The sequence below is a fragment of the Ursus arctos genome, unplaced genomic scaffold, assembly GCF_023065955.2.
Source record: "Ursus arctos isolate Adak ecotype North America unplaced genomic scaffold, UrsArc2.0 scaffold_3, whole genome shotgun sequence".
NCBI classification, from domain to species: Eukaryota; Metazoa; Chordata; class Mammalia; order Carnivora; family Ursidae; genus Ursus; species Ursus arctos.
In genome coordinates, this window is record NW_026622985.1 from 19,680,328 (window position 1) to 19,698,798 (window position 18,471).

An 18,471-nucleotide genomic window follows, 5' to 3' on the forward strand; every position below is an offset into this window, starting at 1 on the left:
TTTGTCAGATTCTGCTGCAAGATCCTCTTTCTCCAGACTAACCTGCTCATATCCTCCTTGTTGGTACTTGCCTGCGTTTGCTGTTAGGCTTCCTTTTTATTCTAGACTCTGGAATTGTTAACCTCCTCGGACATAGGCACTTATTTTTGCGTGATGTTTTGTGGTTGACCACCCGAGCCTGAGTTCAGTGTGAATGTAATTTCAGTTTGGTGAAAAACTAACTTCTCATCCCGCAGGAATGGTATTGAGCAACGTCAGTAATCCCCCGCACTCCTGTGGTCACACATAGATACCCAACTGTTAGCTCATGCTAACTCCCATCTCCTCTGCTGTTAACTTCCTACAGGTGGGAACACTGGATTTAGTTGTTGTGCACTTAATTTTTATTATAAGGTATATAGTTCAAATATACAGACAATTACAAAGAATCATGTAACAAACACCCATTCACTTACTGCAAGGCTTCATCAAATCTAAATGTTTTCCTCTATTTGCACCAATTGTTTTTACAAACTAAAACATTGTAGATACAGTAAGTTAAAGCATTATCTCCTCTGAGTCTGATTCCCCTTCTCTCTGAAGGAAACACCACCCTGATCCTAGTGTTTCTCGTTATCATTCCTGGTTTTATACATTTACTACATATATGTGTCCATAAACGTATAGTATTGCTTTATACATTTTTAAACTTTGTTTAAATTATTGTATCCTTGAAGTATCTGAGCCTTGCATTTTTATTGAAAGTTAAGTTTTTGAGATTTATTGATGATAACACAAGTAGATTTAGTTCACTTTTTTTTTAAGTTTCTTTTTTTTTTTTTTTTAGATTTTATTTATTTATTTGACAGAGAGAGAGACAGCCAGCGAGAGAGGGAACACAAGCAGGGGGAGTGGGAGAGGAAGAAGCAGGCTCCCAGCGGAGGAGCCTGATGTGGGGCTCGATCCCATAACACCAGGATCACTCCCTGAGCTGAAGGCAGACGCTTAACGACTGAGCCACCCAGGCGCCCCAGATTTAGTTCACTTTTTAAAACTACTTATAACATACAATATATCACTCTACCAAAATTTACTTTTTGTTGTATACAGGTAGACATTTAAGGTTTTTTTTTTCCCGATTTTGCCATAGTGAACATCCTTGTACACATTTTCATGTGCACAAATATATTGGGTTTTTATTCCTTAATCATTTCTTTTACTCATGTTAACATTCACTATGTGTAGCATATATATATATATATATATATGTATATATATAATATATGTATATTATATATATATAAATCTACCATCCTGATTGTCTCAAACATGACAACATCATCATCTTTAAAACCGTATTATAATACTGCACTGATATTTTCAACTTACGCCCTTTCACTAGTCACCAGGAATTTCCCTCATGGAGGTGTATAAACCTCAGTTCTGAACCGTGGAATAATTTAAGGAGTAATCAAATGTGAGTACAGAATTGGAGAGGAGGATAATATACCTTCAAGAACCTTGGGGTCAATCTAAGGACTGATCTTGCCCCTTTTCCTGGTTCCTTGACATGTAAATGATCCGTGTCGGCCTGAGTCACTCTTCTCCTCATATGCACTGAAAGCCAGCTGACTGCAGAATTTAGCCACTGAATTTAATATGAGTTTCTGTTAAAAGCATACACATTACCACTTATTGCCCTGGGAGGAAATAAGTCACATATGGGTTTTTTCTTTTATTGATTCTAACTTCATTTGATTTATCAATGGTCGCTAGATACTGAGGTAGGTGCTCTGGGATGTCCGAAGATGAAGAAGTCCTCCAGCGAGCTCACAGTCCTGCAGGGAAGAGATGCTTAGGAACAGTCATCTGTCAGATTTTGGCATCTGAAATAGGCTCTTCATTTTCTCCTTTAGTGACTCTCAGGAAATGCTTGTCTCCTGCTGTTGACGCATAATCTCAGAGGACTATGGATCATGCAGAAGAAAATGAAATCCTCGCAGCAAGCCAGAGGTACTATGTGGAAAGGCCTATCTTCAGTCACCCAGTCCTCCAGGAAAGACTGCACAAGAAGGACAAGATTTCGGATTCCATCGGGGATAAGCTGAAACAGGCATTCACGTATGTTGTGTTTTAACCCGTTTCCTTTATCCCGTCATTCAGTGATGACAGAAGCAAGGTCAAATGTATCAAGAAAATCTGGCGCGGTGGGGAAAAAAAACAAATGGTGAGCACTTAGGGTTTGCAGAACTGTCCACACAGTTCACTCAGGGATAGGTATTTGATTGAACCCCAGCTTCATCATGTATTTCACCCTATTTATTAAATTCTGATTATACTCGCACCCCTTTAACAGTTTAAGCACCCTTTTTTCTCATACTCCACCACCTTTGAAATATCCACCTCTTCCTTCATCTCTCAGGAATGTTCCAACCACTCCGTCTTTTTTTCCACCCCGGCTTCTACCCCATTTGGCAATATCCTGAATTTAAGACCCAATGCAGGCTGTCAAGGACGCTCAGTGTCCTAGGACTCCTCACTTTGGAGACACTAACACAGCCATGTTGCAGGCCTGGGAATGGTAATACGTGTGTGCCTGACGTGTGTGTCTCTTGAGAGCTCCCGAGATTAGGTTTGATTGCTGCCTTCTGCACCCTTGGGACCACACGTCCGTGCTCTGTGTTCACGTAGCTTCACAGGGACCCTCCGCTCTAGGAATGATCATCAGAAGAGTTTTAAAATGTATTCACTGTAGTCAGACTGAGTTTTAATCCTGGTCCCAACCACCTACCAGCTATGTGCTTGCATTTCCTGCTCTGTAAAATGGGGATAATAATAATACTTACATCAAAGAGTTCCTGGGGGTTAAAATCTGTTAATACATGCGAAGTGCAAGGCACACGGCAATCACTACACAAATGTAGCTAGTACTGATATCTTAATTTCCTAAACAAGGAGCCTGGCATCTAATCCCGTTTGTTTCCCTCAAATTCATAGCTCTTGCTATAGTTGCCCCAAATCTGCTTCTAGTATCTTCCTTCACCTGGCGATCAGATACTTCTGGCTCCTAAAGACATGGTACAAAGTCCCATGTGTGCTGCAAGAATGCATTGTCTTTTGAATGGAATAAATTGCTTCCTTGTCACCCAGAGGGCTTGGGGCTGTCCTAGTGGTGATGGAACCCATCTGTCTGTGCTCTTATTCAGTGATGTCTCTGATGATTGGCATAGACTGGCAAAAGGACTGGCCAGGGCCCAGAATAGTCTATGTATCAAAATTAATTGAACTCTATAGGGATTAAATACAAGGCCTGGGTTTTATTAGCACGTTGTTCCACCTGATCAAGACAACCAGACACAGAATCCACTACTACAGGCCAGTGACAAGTGGTGTTTTGAGTTCACTGATCAAAGACCCTGAAGTGTTGAATACATACCCATAAAGCTCATAGTACTTATATAAATTTCCTTCATTTTATAAGGACAGGGGAAACTAAATGGGCCTGCCCGTCAGTGGTTCCACATTCAAAAATTTACTCAATCAGTAAATAATTCCCCTGCTTTGTTTTTACACCAACCTAGAAAGTACATTAGAATTTCATCTACTGGGGCGCCTGGGTGGCACAGCGGTTAAGTGTCTGCCTTCAGCTCAGGGCGTGATCCTGGAGCTATGGGATCGAGCCCCACATCGGGCTCTTCCGCTATGAGCCTGCTTCTTCCTCTCCCACTCCCCCTGCTTGTGTTCCCTCTCTCGCTGGCTGTCTCTATCTCTGTCGAATAAATAAATAAAATCTTTAAAAAAAAAAAAAAAAAAAAAGAATTTCATCTACTAAAATAATAGCTTCTGGGGTATCGCAATTATTTTCAAGCTAAAATTTTCTTATTTTTCATGGTAAGTCATAGGGCATTATTATGGAGCCAATTCAGATGTTTCCATTTAAAAAAAAAGGGGGGGGTTTACAAGCAGCTCTTCTTGTTTCTGTTCTCTGCAAAGTGGAAAGGTCATTCTTAGCACAGAGTGTGAATTTTTCCTTATTGCTCCAGGATATGGGGAAGGGAAAATGCCTTGGTGTGGCTTCTGTAGATGTGTTCCTCATTTTATTTCTGGGTTTGTTTTGTTTTTTGTCCTCCCAGATGTACTCCCAAGAAGATACGAAATATCATTTATATGTTCCTGCCCATAACGAAGTGGTTACCGGCATACAAGTTCAAAGAGTATGTGTTGGGTGACTTGGTCTCAGGCATAAGCACAGGGGTGCTCCAGCTTCCTCAAGGTTAGTAGGTATATTTATTTCTTTGTGTTGTTTCCCTTGCCACCATCGCTTCAAGCAATTGTTGACCTTTTTTTCTGTTTACTTTCATCATGATTGCAAATTCATAGTTTTTATCATATCATTCTGCTCAACTTTAGCAGTCTAAAGGAATTCTTCAGAAACATTTACCCTTAAAAAGCCCAGAAACAGTAGTAGTAGACTATGATGATACTAGTTTGAAGATCAGTATATTTCTAGGAACTGCCTGGGCCTGGCCTTACTTCTTCTTCTTTTTTTTTTTAAATTTTTTTATTATATTATGTTAGTCACCATACAGTACATCCTTAGTTTTTGATGTAGTGTTCCATGATTCATCGTTCACGTATAACACCCAGTGCTCCATGCAATATGTGCCCTCCTTAATACCCATCACTGGCCTATCCCAATCCCCTCCCCACTCCCCTTTGAAGCCCTCAGTTTGTTTCCCAGAGTCCACAGTCTCTTGTAGTTCATTCCCCCTTCTGTTTACCGCCCCCCTTCATTCTTCCCTTTCTTCTACCGATCTCCCTGCTATTTCTTATGTTCCATAAATGAGTGAAACCATATGATAATTGTCTTTCTCTGCTTGACTTATTTCACTTAGCGTAATCTCTTCCAGTCTCGTCCATGTTGCTGCAAATGTTGGGTAATCGTTCTTTCTGATGGCTGAGTAATATTCCATTGTATATATAGACCACATCTTCTTAATCCGGTCATCTGTTGAAGGGCATCTCGGCTCCTTCCACAATTTAGCTATTGTTGGCCTTACTTCTTGCTAAGTTAATCAGTCACTCAGTGAATGTGTTGTTGGAGTTGTCATTATTAAGGATCTTGACTTTTAAGTCCATATTCTAATTACAAGGGACCAGGATTGCTGAGTTCCTCTACATTTCTGTGATTTTATCTGTGATATAAGAATTTAAGAAAATGCTCATTAATTTATTCATCTATTTATACATTCTTATCAAGCATCTCTCCAGCCCTCCTTGTCCTTATGGAACTAACTATCCAAACAGGCAGAAAGCACATATAAATTTTAACTACAAATGATGTTAAACACAGTGAAGGAAAATACAGGGTACCAGAAGGTAGTAATAGGGGAACCTAACTTAACTAGGTAAGTCATAGAAACTTCTTTAAGAGAGATTTGAGTTGCGCCCTGAGGGATGAATAGGGGGCAGGTAAGGAATGAGAGGAAGTGCATTTGAGGCAGAAGGAATAGCATGTGTGAAGACACTTAGCAGGGAAAGAATTGAGTATTTGAAGACTTGGTTTGAAGAATTCATAGAAAAGCAGCTTGCTAGGGGTGTAGGGAGTGAGGGGCCGGCGGCCAGCGAGGTGGGCGGTAGCAGGTCTGCACAGCTTTGTTGGCCACTCTTTGGATTCCACTCTGAGGGCACTGAAAGCTATCGTCATGCTTTCACTTGGAGTTTCTTTCTTTCTAAGAGGTTTCTAGGACTGCTGTTGGGGGGGGGGATTGATTTGCTTGGTGGGAGGGGTACCAGAATGAAAGTGGGGAGACCAATTAGAGGTGACAATGACTCAGTGTCGGCAAAAGGTGATAATGGCTTGAACAACCTCTAGGTCAGTTGGCCAAGAATCTGTTTCCTTCTCCAGTTTCCCAAAAATTAATTACCAAATGATCAATTTGTCAAAAAAAAAAAAATCACTTCCCCTAATGATCAATTCGCTGCATTTTTAATTTTCCAAGTGACTAATATACCAAATCTTTTAAACAAAAGCCTTACACCAGGTTTAGGATAGTTTTTCACATCCATTTTGGCACCAACACCCCAAGGGCAGAGAAGGGGACAGGTTCAAAGGCAGAGGTGGGGGCAGGGAGGGGAGCACACAGCGACTCAGCATCTGAAATGGGAAATAAGTGAAACAAACAGTCAAGTGGGACAGATAAAGCTACAGGAAGTGATTGCAGTGAACCCGTATAAGATAATACTTCAGAAAAGACCTCAGGGTTGTGCCAAATTAGGTTAAAATGCCATTCCACAGATTTATTTTTGACCTGTTAGCATTCTTCCATCTTGAACTAGGGTGGTGGTGATAAAAATTAAAAGAGTTGGGGCGCCTGGGTGGCACAGCGGTTAAGCGTCTGCCTTCGGCTCAGGGCGTGATCCCGATGTTATGGGATCGAGCCCCACATCAGGCTCCTCTGCTATGAGCCTGCTTCTTCCTCTCCCACTCCCCCTGCTTGTGTTCCCTCTCTCGCTGGCTGTCTCTATCTCTGTCGAATAAATAAATAAAATCTTTTTAAAAAAAAATTAGAAGAGTTATAAAGATACATGCTATATTTTATGGTGAAATCAGCCAGATTGGCTGTTGGATTAATTGAGGGGAGAATGGGGAAGCAAGGCATGTCAAGAATTACTTTAAGGTTTCTGGGCCAATGAGTTGGATGTGGGGACATTGAGGAAGAAGGAGGTCAAGAATGACTCTCAGATTTCTGGTTCTAACCTCTGAGAGTTGGAGGTGCCAAATGCAGACGTAATAAAGACTGCAGGAGGAATGGATTTGAGAGGTAAGTTTGAATATGTTAAATTTGAAATGCTTGTGAGATAGACAAATAGATATTGCATATTTATATTTAAAATATAACGGGCTAAAAAGAGAGCTGTGAGCTAGAGATGTCAATTTGGGGATCCTTGACATACAGGGGACATTTAAGCCACGACAAGGCCACCCAAGAAAAGAATGCGAGTGAAAGAGAAGAGAGCCAGGATCAAGCTTTGTCCAACATTAAAGACCAAATAAAGAAGGAGGAACCAGCAGAAGAGACTGAAAAAGAAGCATCTGGAAAGGGGAAAGGAGAACCAGAAGCCTGTGGTATTACAGAAAAGAAGAAGAATGATCCAGTAGGTTGAACACTAAGAGATGTAAGTCATCCTACAATCAAATTTGTATGGAAAAGGTATTTTTCTGCCCATTACTAGTCAACGGAGAGAGATAAATAGGAAAAACAAAATGTAGCAAAGATAGAGATCCAAGAGATAGTAAGTTAATTTCTTGAGGTTGGTGAATTATTAGTAAAAAGACTTTGTTAAGCATTCAATTAATGGATTCATGAATTTAATTGAATACATGATTCTGTCTCTAAATTTAAAATCCCTCTAAAATGATGGTAAAGGAGAGGGAAATGGTGTAAACTAGCAAGGACAAAGAAAATGGGGGAGCAGATGCCGTGGAGCAGGGGAAAAAAAAAGGCAAGTGATAGATGAGTGACAACCGAATTATCAGAGTGGAGGAAGCTGGTTTTTGGGTGTCTGCCTTGCAGAACGTTGGGAAATGGGCAGCTCCAAGGATTGTCAAAGGTGAGAGTCAGGCAGAGGGCTAGAAGCAAGAGGATTGTTTGAAAGTCTGTATAATAAACAGCAAGCACATGCCCACCCAGGTCCCCACCGATCCCATGCAGTGGATGGCAGGTGAAAACACTGGAAGATGTCAGGAGGAATGAGGTTACACGCTGACCTGTGCACTAACAAAGGCTCTTCCTTGCCCTGAGCAGCTCCAAAGAGCCTGCGAAGACTTGCAGCCCAAGGCAGATGACCCATCTCCAGAGAAGACAAAGCTATAGTGACAACTGGGGGTTTCCCAAACAAGATGCTGGCTGGTCCCCCAATTGCCATACAGTAAAGCTCACCAGTAAATAAAGGGGGCGAATGCACACGAAGTTTCAAGGGAGAAAACAAACCAAACAGAAAGAAGGAACTCACTGGGCACATAAATAATGGAGAAGGCAAAATAAGACCTATCTGCTCTGTAGTATTCTCAGCAGGTTATGAAAACATACTGAATCCATGAGATAAGAACAGGATGTGATTTTAAAGATTTTATTTATTTCGAGAGAGACCGTGAGCAGGGGAAGGGACAGACGCAGAAGAGAATCTCAAGCAGACACCACACTGAGCACAGAGCCGCACACGTGGCTCCATCTCACGACCCTGAGATCACGACCTGAGCTGAAATCAAGAGTCGGACGCTTAACCGGCTGAGCCACCCAGGCGCCCCAGGATGTAATTTTAAAAGGAGCCTTCAGAGAACAAGAAAGAGATCATGGAAATTAGAATTATGATAGCTGGGATAAAACACTCTGTCAAAGGGTTGGAAGATAGAGGAAATCTGGAAGTAGAAGAGAAAGATGAATATGTGCGCAGTAAGAGAGACGAGACAAGAACACCAGGGGATCAGTCCTGGCGTTTCGTCACACATGTACTGGCAGTTCCAGAAAGAAGAGGTGAAACAGAAGGGAAGATACCATCAAAGAATATTTTCAGATTTGAAATACATGAGTCTTCAGACTGCGAGAAACCACCAGGTACCCAGCAGAAGAAATAAAAAATAAAATGAGGCACACCATAATAAAATATCAGAATACCAGGTATAGGGGCGCCTGGGTGGCATAGTCGTTGAGCGTCTGCCTTCGGCTCAGGGCGTGATCCTGGCGTTATGGGATCGAGCCCCACATCAGGCTCCTCCGCTATGAGCCTGCTTCTTCCTCTCCCACTCCCCCTGCTTGTGTTCCCTCTCTCACTGGCTGTCTCTATCTCTGTCAAATAAATAAATAAAATCTTTAAAAAAAAAAAAAAAAGAATACCAGGGATATTCCTTCTTAGAAAGGAAAAAAAAGTCACATAATTATGATATGAAAGCTGAAAAACTAGGAAGTCAGTAGTTAACATGTGAAACTGATAAACTGAGAATCATGCCAACACGTTATTTAGAGCAAGGTTTCCCAGCCCCAAATGGTGCCAGGAGCAGCCCCCACCCTCCGTCAAGATGATAAAAAAAATGTCTGCTGACATTGCCAGGATGTCCCCTGGGGGGCGGGGGAGGGGAGCAAAATCCTCTCAGTTGAGAACTGTCGATTTAGAGAAACAAGATAAATGGTAGAAAAACAGCTGAACAAGTTGGAAGTGAGCACCCCTGGGGAGCAGAACCTGGAGGTAAGGCAGAAGAGAGCCTGCTTTTCTTCAGAGCCTTTTAGTACTGTTAGGCTTTTTAAACCATAGGCATGTGTTCCTTTGAAATAAAAATTAAAAAATAGAAACTTGTTTTTTTTAAAAAAGACAACATTGAGATAACCATATTATTATATATGAAATAGGGATGCTTCCCCACCTCTTCTTCGGCTAAAATTTTTTTCTTCACAACATAACAATGCATTAAGTGAATTTTCTAGTTGTCCCAGATATTTGGTTGAGCCCCCTGAGCTGAGAACAAGGGGTGTTTATAGTCTCCACATTCTCAAGAGGATGCCAGACCATCTCTGCAAAACTATGAGTAAATGACACCAAACCATCTCTTTAGTGCATCACTTCAACAGGATATATTCGGGGACCAGGGATATGATAATAAATCTGGAGTGAGAATTTTCTAGAGAGGTGAAAGCGCTATACATTTCCCCTCCTCTAAAGTCAAGGTAGGTGTGACTGCAGGAGAACGACTCAGAGCGCTAGACATGTGTCCTCTGGAGTTTGGGGGTTTGCTGCCTAATTCTTGCAAGAAAAAGAATCTACGGGTAAAAGGGTATAAACTGCCCATGTAGGCAGAATGGAAAGCCCTCCAGTGGGCGTGGCCTGCACTTCCGAAGTTTCTTGGGGTAAAGGTGCTTTCCCATTGGATAAGTGGGTGCTCTGGAAGGTAACAAGGCTTGGCTCATTTGAAAGGTGCCTGCCCAAGAAGACTGCCTACGGAGGAGCATATGCCCGCAGAGAGAACCTGGAAGAGGTATAAGAACTGGAAACTGCGAGTTCCTTATTGAAAAGGAATCCGCAACGAACCCACAGAAACACCCCTTAGAGAAACAGCCAACATTTGGCCATCAACACGGATTATAGCTACACCAGTCAACTAAGACTTTCTGCCCTTCTTTAGGTTGGGAAAGAATAAAGCAGAAAAAAACCCACCCCTTGGCAAAGAGGAGATGACGGGGAAACCGGTCTCAGCCTGGGTGTAGGATTGGGGTGCCAGGGTGGGCAGGTTAAGACCCATCTGCTTAAAATACCGTGCCTTTCACCGCTTCCTCCTAAAGCGCCGAGAGAGAAGTACACGGGACCCTCTGCCTTCTAATGATCTCTCCATATCTGTCTGGTTTCAATCCCACAGGGTTAGCCTTTGCGATGCTAGCTGCTGTGCCTCCGGTGTTTGGCCTGTACTCTTCATTTTACCCTGTTATCATGTATTGTTTTTTGGGAACCTCCAGACACATATCCATCGGTAAAAGCTTAGAGTTGCTATGTTAGTGCCGTTCCGTGTGGGTTTCCAGCTTTGCAGTGTGCCAGAGAAATTGCGTGTTTGTTCTCACAACATCCACTTCATAGAAACTTTGGTTACTGCATACGCACTAGGTGCTTTGTAAAAAGAGACTCTCCGCAGATTTCCAGAATGAATAGTTTTCTTATAATCTTGACATAACGGGGAGAAAAAGACCATTTTCTCCTGTAAGAAGAGCAGTTGTTGAAATCTGGGGAGTAAGTACTTTAGTTCATGATACAGTTTGCTTGGATCTGGTTTTTCGTTTTCTTTTATTCGTGTTACTGCATGTTCCTAAGTACTATGCATGTATTGCGTTTTCATCCTATTTGAGGCCTTGAATTATGCATGATTTTTCCCAGTGTATTTAGGATAAGATTTATATGGACTTCATAACAGTGTTGGTGCTGCACGAGGCTGCTAGCAGTGCGCGTGTGCACGCACACACACGCACACACACTGTTTCCAGTGTCTGGTGCTGGGTAAAAAATACCCCCCCAACTGTAGCAGCTTAAAATATTTACTTGATTATCTTGCAGATTTGCTGTGGGTCAGGATTTGGGAAGCGCTCTTCTCAGGGTCTGTCAGGCAGTTGTGAGTCAGAGGGGGAGCTGGAGCAGCTACTCTCTCCCTCCCTCCCTCCCTCTCCATCCTTCTCTCCACTGGGTCCTAATGGAGGTTGCTCGCCCTCGGGCCCAGCACAAGCAAGTGCAGATATGGAAGCCATCCCCTTCTGTTACCTGGCTTCAGAAGCCACGCAGTATCACTTTTGCTGCATTCTTTTGGCGACTAGCATGTCACAAGCCCACCCAGATTGAAGGAGAGAGGAATTAGACTACTTCTTAATGGGCAGGTGTCCCGGTTCTGGAAGAGTCCATGGGGCGGAAGATATCCTTGTGGTCATTTGTAGAGAATGCGATGTGTACATACACAGCTTACACATAACCCAGGGGCGGAAGGCCGAGGGAGAGCAGTGCAGTTTTATGTCAGTGATGCTTTATTGACCCTCACCCGTGTCTCCCTCGGCAACAACCCCGGGAGATACACCAAAAATGATTGCCTCAGTTAATGCTTCATTCTGTCAGGTCCATTTGCTGTGATCAGCCTGATGATTGGCGGTGTGGCCGTTCGATTAGTACCAGACGATATAGTCATTCCAGGAGGAGTAAATGCAACCAATGGTACGGAAGCAAGAGATGCCTTGAGGGTGAAAGTCGCCATGTCTGTGACCTTACTCTCGGGAATCATCCAGGTACTATTCACAGGTGGAGAAATGGCTCTCATTTGTTCATTGAATAAATATCTGTCGAGCCTTCGTGGCTGGTGTACGTGGTTGCCAGGGTCCAGCCAGCAAAGGTCTGGAGCTCCGGGTTCAAAGCGCTCAGGAGCACCAGCCCCACGGCACGCCCGGCTTAAGCTGGTATTTACGAGGAGCTAGCAAGCTTCCGTTGAGATTCCAAAGGCAAGAAAAGTTTAAAGCAGGATCGATCAGGAAGAGGCCTCTCTTAACTGCTTGGAAGGAGCAGGAGGTGGCAATTGACTGAACCCGCCCCAGTCCTGAGGAACAGGGAAAGTACGAGTGTGCCCAGAGCCCCGTGGGGCTCCAGGCCGCTCCACACCTTCCCATTTTCTGTACAACCAGCGTTTCACCTGTGAGCTACTTAACTGCTGCAGGGGCAAGACTGTCCTGTTAGAAAGTGGTCCAGAAAGAACTTTTGTGTGTTTTCTGGTTGGTTTTCGCTTCCTGATCTATCACGTGACTTCTTTGTTTCTTTGTCATTAAAAAAAATAGTTTTGCCTAGGTGTCTGTAGGTTTGGATTTGTGGCCATATATCTCACCGAGCCCCTGGTCCGGGGGTTCACCACCGCGGCCGCTGTGCACGTCTTCACCTCCATGTTGAAATACCTGTTTGGAGTGAAAACCAAGCGGTACAGTGGGATCTTTTCGGTGGTGTACGTAAGTAAGCTACTTCCCAACTTCCTGGTATTTGTTTTCCCTTCTTCTTCCCCCCTCTTCTCTTCTGTGTCCCTGTCACCTTCAATGCTCACTCTTCCAAGAATTACAGTAAAATGGATAAGATCTCATTATTCTAAGACGTTTCTGAGAACCCTACACGGGGAGTTAAACCTTAAAGTCCCATTTTATTAATAGGTGATGCCTCACAAGGAATTTTTTTATTAGGCCTTTATTTGGTGACCGCACCTTCACCCTAATTACGGGAAGAGACTGCTTTTTATTAAGACCAAATTGTGTTCTCTTTGGGAGCTAACATAATTTAAAGGCGTCATGGGAGAATGCATCTCTCTCTAAAACTGCTTACTCCAGCAGGCAAAAAAAAAAAAAAAAAAGTCTGTAAAAGATTTAACTAACACGATTACCCATTGAATCGAATAAAATATATGTGGACGCTTGCACCCAGCTCAGAGAAAATATAAATTACTTGCAGGCACATAGGGAACAATGCTGAGAACTAATCATGTTGAAACTGATCACAAATTCTAAAAATTCAATGTTTTCTCACACAGTGCAGTGTAATTAGCAATCGATAACTAAATGTAGCTTTAAAACACCCATACATTTGGAAAACAAAAAGCCTGCTTCTTAATATCCCATGCATAAAGAGGAAATGATGAAATAACTAAAGTCAAATGACAGCTGAACACTTCATACCAGAAGCTCTGCGATGCTGCTAAAGCTAGCCTTGGGCCGAAGGACCGATGGCCTTTGCCGGCGTTTGTGTGCCATGCACCGTGGTGGGCACAGCAGTGAGCGGGCAGATACGGCCCTTGCCCTCTTGGAGCCCACGTCCGTGGGAAGACAGATAGTAAACCATTAATTGCATAAATATGTAATTAATTACCAACTGTGTTCCGTGCTATGGAGGAAAGGTACAGGCGGCTGTGAAAGGTAAATAGGGAGATCTTTCGATTAGGGGTCTAAGAAAGTCACTATAAGGAAATGACATTTAAATTGAGTCCTCGATGGACTAGAATGGGATCAAACTGTAGGAACATGCCTTAAATAACTAAACTCTTCATTTCCCATAGTAGCCAGTGACATGCTTCCTACACTGAGATTTCTCTCAGTGCCTTGTCACAAAGGAAAAAGAAGAGATCAGCCCCTGAGTGTGCTGTAGGCATCAACAGGCAAGGTGTGTAGCCTGGGCTCAGTGTAGCCCACTCTCCCAGGGGCCAGATGAGTACTGACCATATTTGGGGTGCCGAGACTGCAACCCTAGGATAAAAGTAGGAGACTTTCTTTTCTTTTTATTTTTTTAAGATTTTATTTGTTTATTTTTGAGAGAGAGAGAAAACACCAGGGAGGGAGGGGCAAAGGGAGAAGCAGACTCCCCACTGAGCAGGGAGGGAGCCTGATTTGGGGCCTGATCCTAGGACCCCCAGCCTTGTGACCTGAGCTGAAGGCAGACACTTAACCAACTGAGCCACCCGGGCACCCCGGAGACTTTCTTTTCTAACTGTCCTGGGCTTCTTCCAAACTTTAGCACTCTCTTGCCTTTGAAGTGCACCTGCTCCCTCTTTCCTGTGCTGACCTGGACGACTTTCTCCCTCTTTTCCCTCCAAAAAACTTCTCTGTGTATTTACCTTTGCATTATTTTGCTGATATCAACCCCTAATCTTTCCTCATGCTCAGGACTCAGCTTAAGGGGTACCTCTCTGAGTATGATAATATTACATTGAGCCGTTACAGAATCAAAGAACACTGTAATATAAGATTGTTGGAAAACAATTACCACGACAGGGGTTCTGGATGGCTCAGTCAGTTAAGCATCTGACTCTTGATTTCAGATCAGGTCATGCTCTTGGGGTCGTGAGATGGAGCCCAGCGCGGACTCTGCCTGGGATTCTCTCTCTCCCTCTCCCCTGCTTGCTCATTCGTGCTCTCCCTCTCTCTCTAGAAAAAAAAAAAGAATGAAAACTGTAAAGTTGTATGACTGGGTAAACATGCCTCCTGATTGGTGGGAGAGAGAGATTTCAGTCTGAGAACTTTCAACTAGGAATGCACGGTGGCGGGATGGCTAGTGTGAGTTAGCTCACCGGTGTCTCCACGAGCGTCTCTGTCTACCCAGGGGCTGCTGCTCGATGTAAACGTCCAGTGTTCACTGTGTTACAGAGTACGGTTGCTGTGTTGCAGAATGTTAAAAACCTCAACGTGTGTTCTCTAGGCGTCGGGCTGATGGTTTTTGGTTTGCTGTTGGGTGGCAAGGAGTTTAATGAGAGATTTAAAGAGAAACTACCGGCACCCATTCCTTTAGAGTTCTTTGCGGTAAGTCAACTTTGGCCACAGATGCCTCGCTGTTCTGGTGAGGGATTTGGACAGGGGAGGAACAGGGAGTCCCTCCCTTTTTTCTCCCAGTCCTGCCAAGAGAAGGGTAGAATGTGTCAAGGGAAACATTCACAAATATGCTAAAAGGAAAGGAAATCTAGGAGAGCGTAGACAGGGATGATTTTCAAAGTCTAGGTGAAGGCCATCCGTAAAAACTGCAATATGAATTATCTCTGAGTGATGAGATTATGGAATATTTTTCTTCCTCAAAATTTTTATTGGCTACTTGTTTTATAATGAACACCTGCAACTTCAATAACCTAAAGAAATTGAGCTGTTTCCATTTTGAAAAGAGACAAAGTTTCCTAGACTTTCTTGGTTCCTGGCATTCCTAAGCCAGAAGAAATACCTAACAGTATTAAGTAGTTAATACATATTTACAACTTAATACATATTTACATCTCACAACTTAGCAACTATTATAAAAATAATGCACGTGCAGTGAGCTACTATATATTCTATTATGTTCTTAAATGACCACAATGGTTTATTAATAACATTTGCCTTATTGGTTTCCTATGGCAGCCACTACAGTGAGGACTGGCTCCCTGCCCTGGCCAGCCCTCATTCTCCCCTGGACGACCCACTCAGAAAGTTCGATAGCAATAGTTCTTCAAGATGAATAAAATTGCTTCTCCTTCTGTTATGTTCCCGTTGCACTTCAGAAAGGGCTGTACTTTACACACCAACTCAGTCTGTGTCCTGACCGTCCAGGAACACTTACGCACAACAGCGTTCTGTGACCCCGAGTATAGCTGAGCTGGGAGACCGCTGTGGGGCTGGTGGAGGCCTCTAGCCACAGTTGACGCTGCTGACGCGAACACAGCATCAGCAGGATTGTGGGTCCAAACATACCTTTTCTGATGACACGCTGTCAGGACACCCCCCCCTGACAATACACTCTCCAACATCCTTTGTTCACGCCATCTTAGTCAGAAGGGCAGAGGCAACTCCTAGAAGGTTTTAGGACTCTTCCTGTTTGTCGTCAGCAGGCCAAACACCTCAGCAGGGAACAGAACAAAATAAAGAGGAAAGAATGCCAGGCCACAGGCAACTGTAGAGTCCATTCTAATTTGGGGGGAGGGGAAGGGCCATCAGAAGTTAGAAATGCTAGAAGCTAACTATAATTCTGTTTTTTAAAACTGGAAGTTGAAAGTGAGAACAAGCCAAACATCGTTTGAAGCTCATGTTTGTGGCGATTGAATTACCATCGATGAAGGCACATTCGGATTTATGTCTGTTCTAGGTGGTGATGGGGACTGGCATTTCAGCTGGGTTTAACCTGAAAGAATCCTACGACGTGGATGTCGTCGGGACACTTCCTCTGGGGTAGGAAAACCATTTTAAGTAACAGTGTGACTTGAATAATCAATAGACCTATCGTTGTTTCTAACTCCTGCTTTAGCATTCTTACAATCAAAAATCTCTTTTATTTTTTCCTACGTATCAACTAGCTGAGGCTTTGGGTTTTTGGGGTTTTAGTGGTTTTTTTTTTTTTATTGTAAAAAAAAACAACACATAATGGAAAATATACCATTTTCATCATTTGAAGTGTACAGTTCAGTATGTTAAGTATATTCACATTGTTGTGAAACAGATCCCCAGAATTTTCTCATCTTGCAAATCTGAAACTCTGTACCCATTAAACAAGAATTCTCTATTCTCCCTCCCCCCACCCCACCCAGCCCCTGGCAACCACCATTCTTTATCTCTGAATGTAACTACTCTTGGTACTTTACAGCAGTGGAATTCTGTTTGTCTTTTTGTGACTGGCTTATTTCATTCAGCATAATATCCTCAGAATTCATCTGTATTGTAGCAAGTGACAGAATGTCCTTCCTTTTTAAAGCTCAATGAAATTTCACTGGATGTATATATACCACGTTTCGTTTATCCACTCACCCAACAATGGACCTTTGGGGTACTTCCACCTCTTAGCTACTGTGAATATTACTGCTATGAACATGGGTGTGCAAATATGTCCTCAGGACCCTGTCAGCAGTTCTTTTGGATATATACCCAGAAGTGGGGTTGCTGGATCACAAGACAGTTCAATTTTTAACTTTCTGAGGCACTCCCATACTATGTCCCGTAGCGATTCCACCAACAGTGGTATGCAGTATTTTCTTTGTTTCCCATTGTTTAGCACTTGCTGGTGTTTCAAATCTCTCTTCGGGTGGCGTGGGAATTAAAAACCAAAATACCTAAATCTAGCCTGACACTAGCTGGGTGACCTCAGGCAAGTCACTTATCCTCTTAAAGCCCCAGTCTCCTCCCCTTTCAGGTTAGCACAGTTGTCGCCTCCGGTCTCAAGAGCAGCCGGGAAGCCACAGGATCTCATGCATCCGCCTGGAAGCATTTAAGACATGCTAATTGGAAGCTCTGTGGCTCATTATTTCAACAGCTTTTCTAGTTTCAAATCATCTCTTCTTTGCTTGATTGGTATTCTTTCATCTAACTCTACATTAAAATTGTTTACTACTCTCTTTATATTTGAAGGAGCTGGAATAACTATGAGCCTCTCTTCTCATCTCAGTCTGCTCCTCTCCGAAGTGCTCAGGCTTCTCTGCATCTCTCTGTGTGTCTCTGTCTTCCTGTCTCTCGTACTGTCTCTTCCTCTTGCCATCCTCTTCTCTCTTTCCAGATGAGCAGAATCAGGTGTTCGCCCAGATGTTGGGCGTTGATGAACCTGGCATCGTGCATCAGGCCTTGCCTCTGGTGCCATCTAAGAATCTCCTGGGAAGCGCAGGGCCAGGAGTTGCTCGTGAAGCCAGAGTTCTCCCCCCACCCAGAACAGGTGTTGAAGGAGGAAGCATGCACTCTGCTTCAAAACAGTGGATTGCTGTCATGAACATGTTACTTGTGATTCCGTGTAGAGGTATAACCCAGTAGTGACACTTGCTTTTCTACTTGGACTTACAATTTATAAAATACTCTTCTACCCACCATCGCCATTGGTGCGCCCAGTCACACTATTGACATATATGCTATCCTCATTTTACAAGGTAAGGAAGTTCATTTATTTAGCATATGTTTAACATATAGCTATTATGTGCCAGGGCCACAGCAATTAAAAACAAAAGCAGCCATGCAAGCAGAAAACTGTCTGCCCTCACGAAGCTTATATTCTCCAGCGGCGGAGAGGAGGGAGAGGGGAGAATAAACAGTGAGAAGTGCTGTGAAGAAGAGGGAGGGCAGGTAAAGGTGGGAGGGACTGGGGTTGCTGTGTTAGGTAGGCTATCAGAGAAGGCGACATTTGAAAGACGTGGATGAGGTTTAGTGGCTCACTGGTGAGTCCCAGCCTGGACCCAGAATACAGTCGTCCGATGCTCCATGGTTTGCTGTTTCCATTACCTCACACCTGGGTCTCTAACATAATTAGTCATGTGTAAAGCATTAGTCTTTGGCTAGATCCAATAGACAATTCTATTCAATAACTAATTACAAATAATTTGATGAAATGTGAATTCTTAAACTTAGATTTCTCCTTTTAAAAATTCGCATACAGTTCACCAGTTTCTGCCCAGTACCTTCCTTTCCCTATTGCACTGTACCCAAATATGTTGCTTTTCCTCCATGTGTGAGAGCCATA

At 43.2% G+C, this 18,471-nt stretch overlaps 1 protein-coding gene across 12 annotated transcripts in view; it reads left to right on the forward strand.

Moving 5' to 3' along the window:
- The window catches only part of SLC26A5 (solute carrier family 26 member 5), a 57,888-nt gene that overhangs the window by 21,158 nt on the left and 18,259 nt on the right, over positions 1–18,471 (forward strand). For 7 of the 12 annotated variants that reach the window (XM_048213049.2, XM_026504010.4, XM_057304390.1 and 4 more), the window contains exons 3-9: positions 1,896–2,100; positions 4,113–4,252; positions 10,388–10,498; positions 11,620–11,786; positions 12,327–12,491; positions 14,667–14,819; positions 16,126–16,208. In XM_048213049.2, coding sequence (XP_048069006.1) covers positions 1,949–2,100; positions 4,113–4,252; positions 10,388–10,498; positions 11,620–11,786; positions 12,327–12,491; positions 14,667–14,819; positions 16,126–16,208 — 971 coding nt within the window. In that variant the 5' untranslated portion in view covers positions 1,896–1,948. Of the gene's footprint in view, positions 1–1,895; positions 2,101–4,112; positions 4,253–10,387; positions 10,499–11,619; positions 11,787–12,326; positions 12,496–14,666; positions 14,820–16,125; positions 16,209–18,471 lie in introns of all 12 variants that reach the window. The other 5 variants (XM_048213050.2, XM_026504026.4, XM_057304391.1 and 2 more) reach the window with 2 other exon arrangements.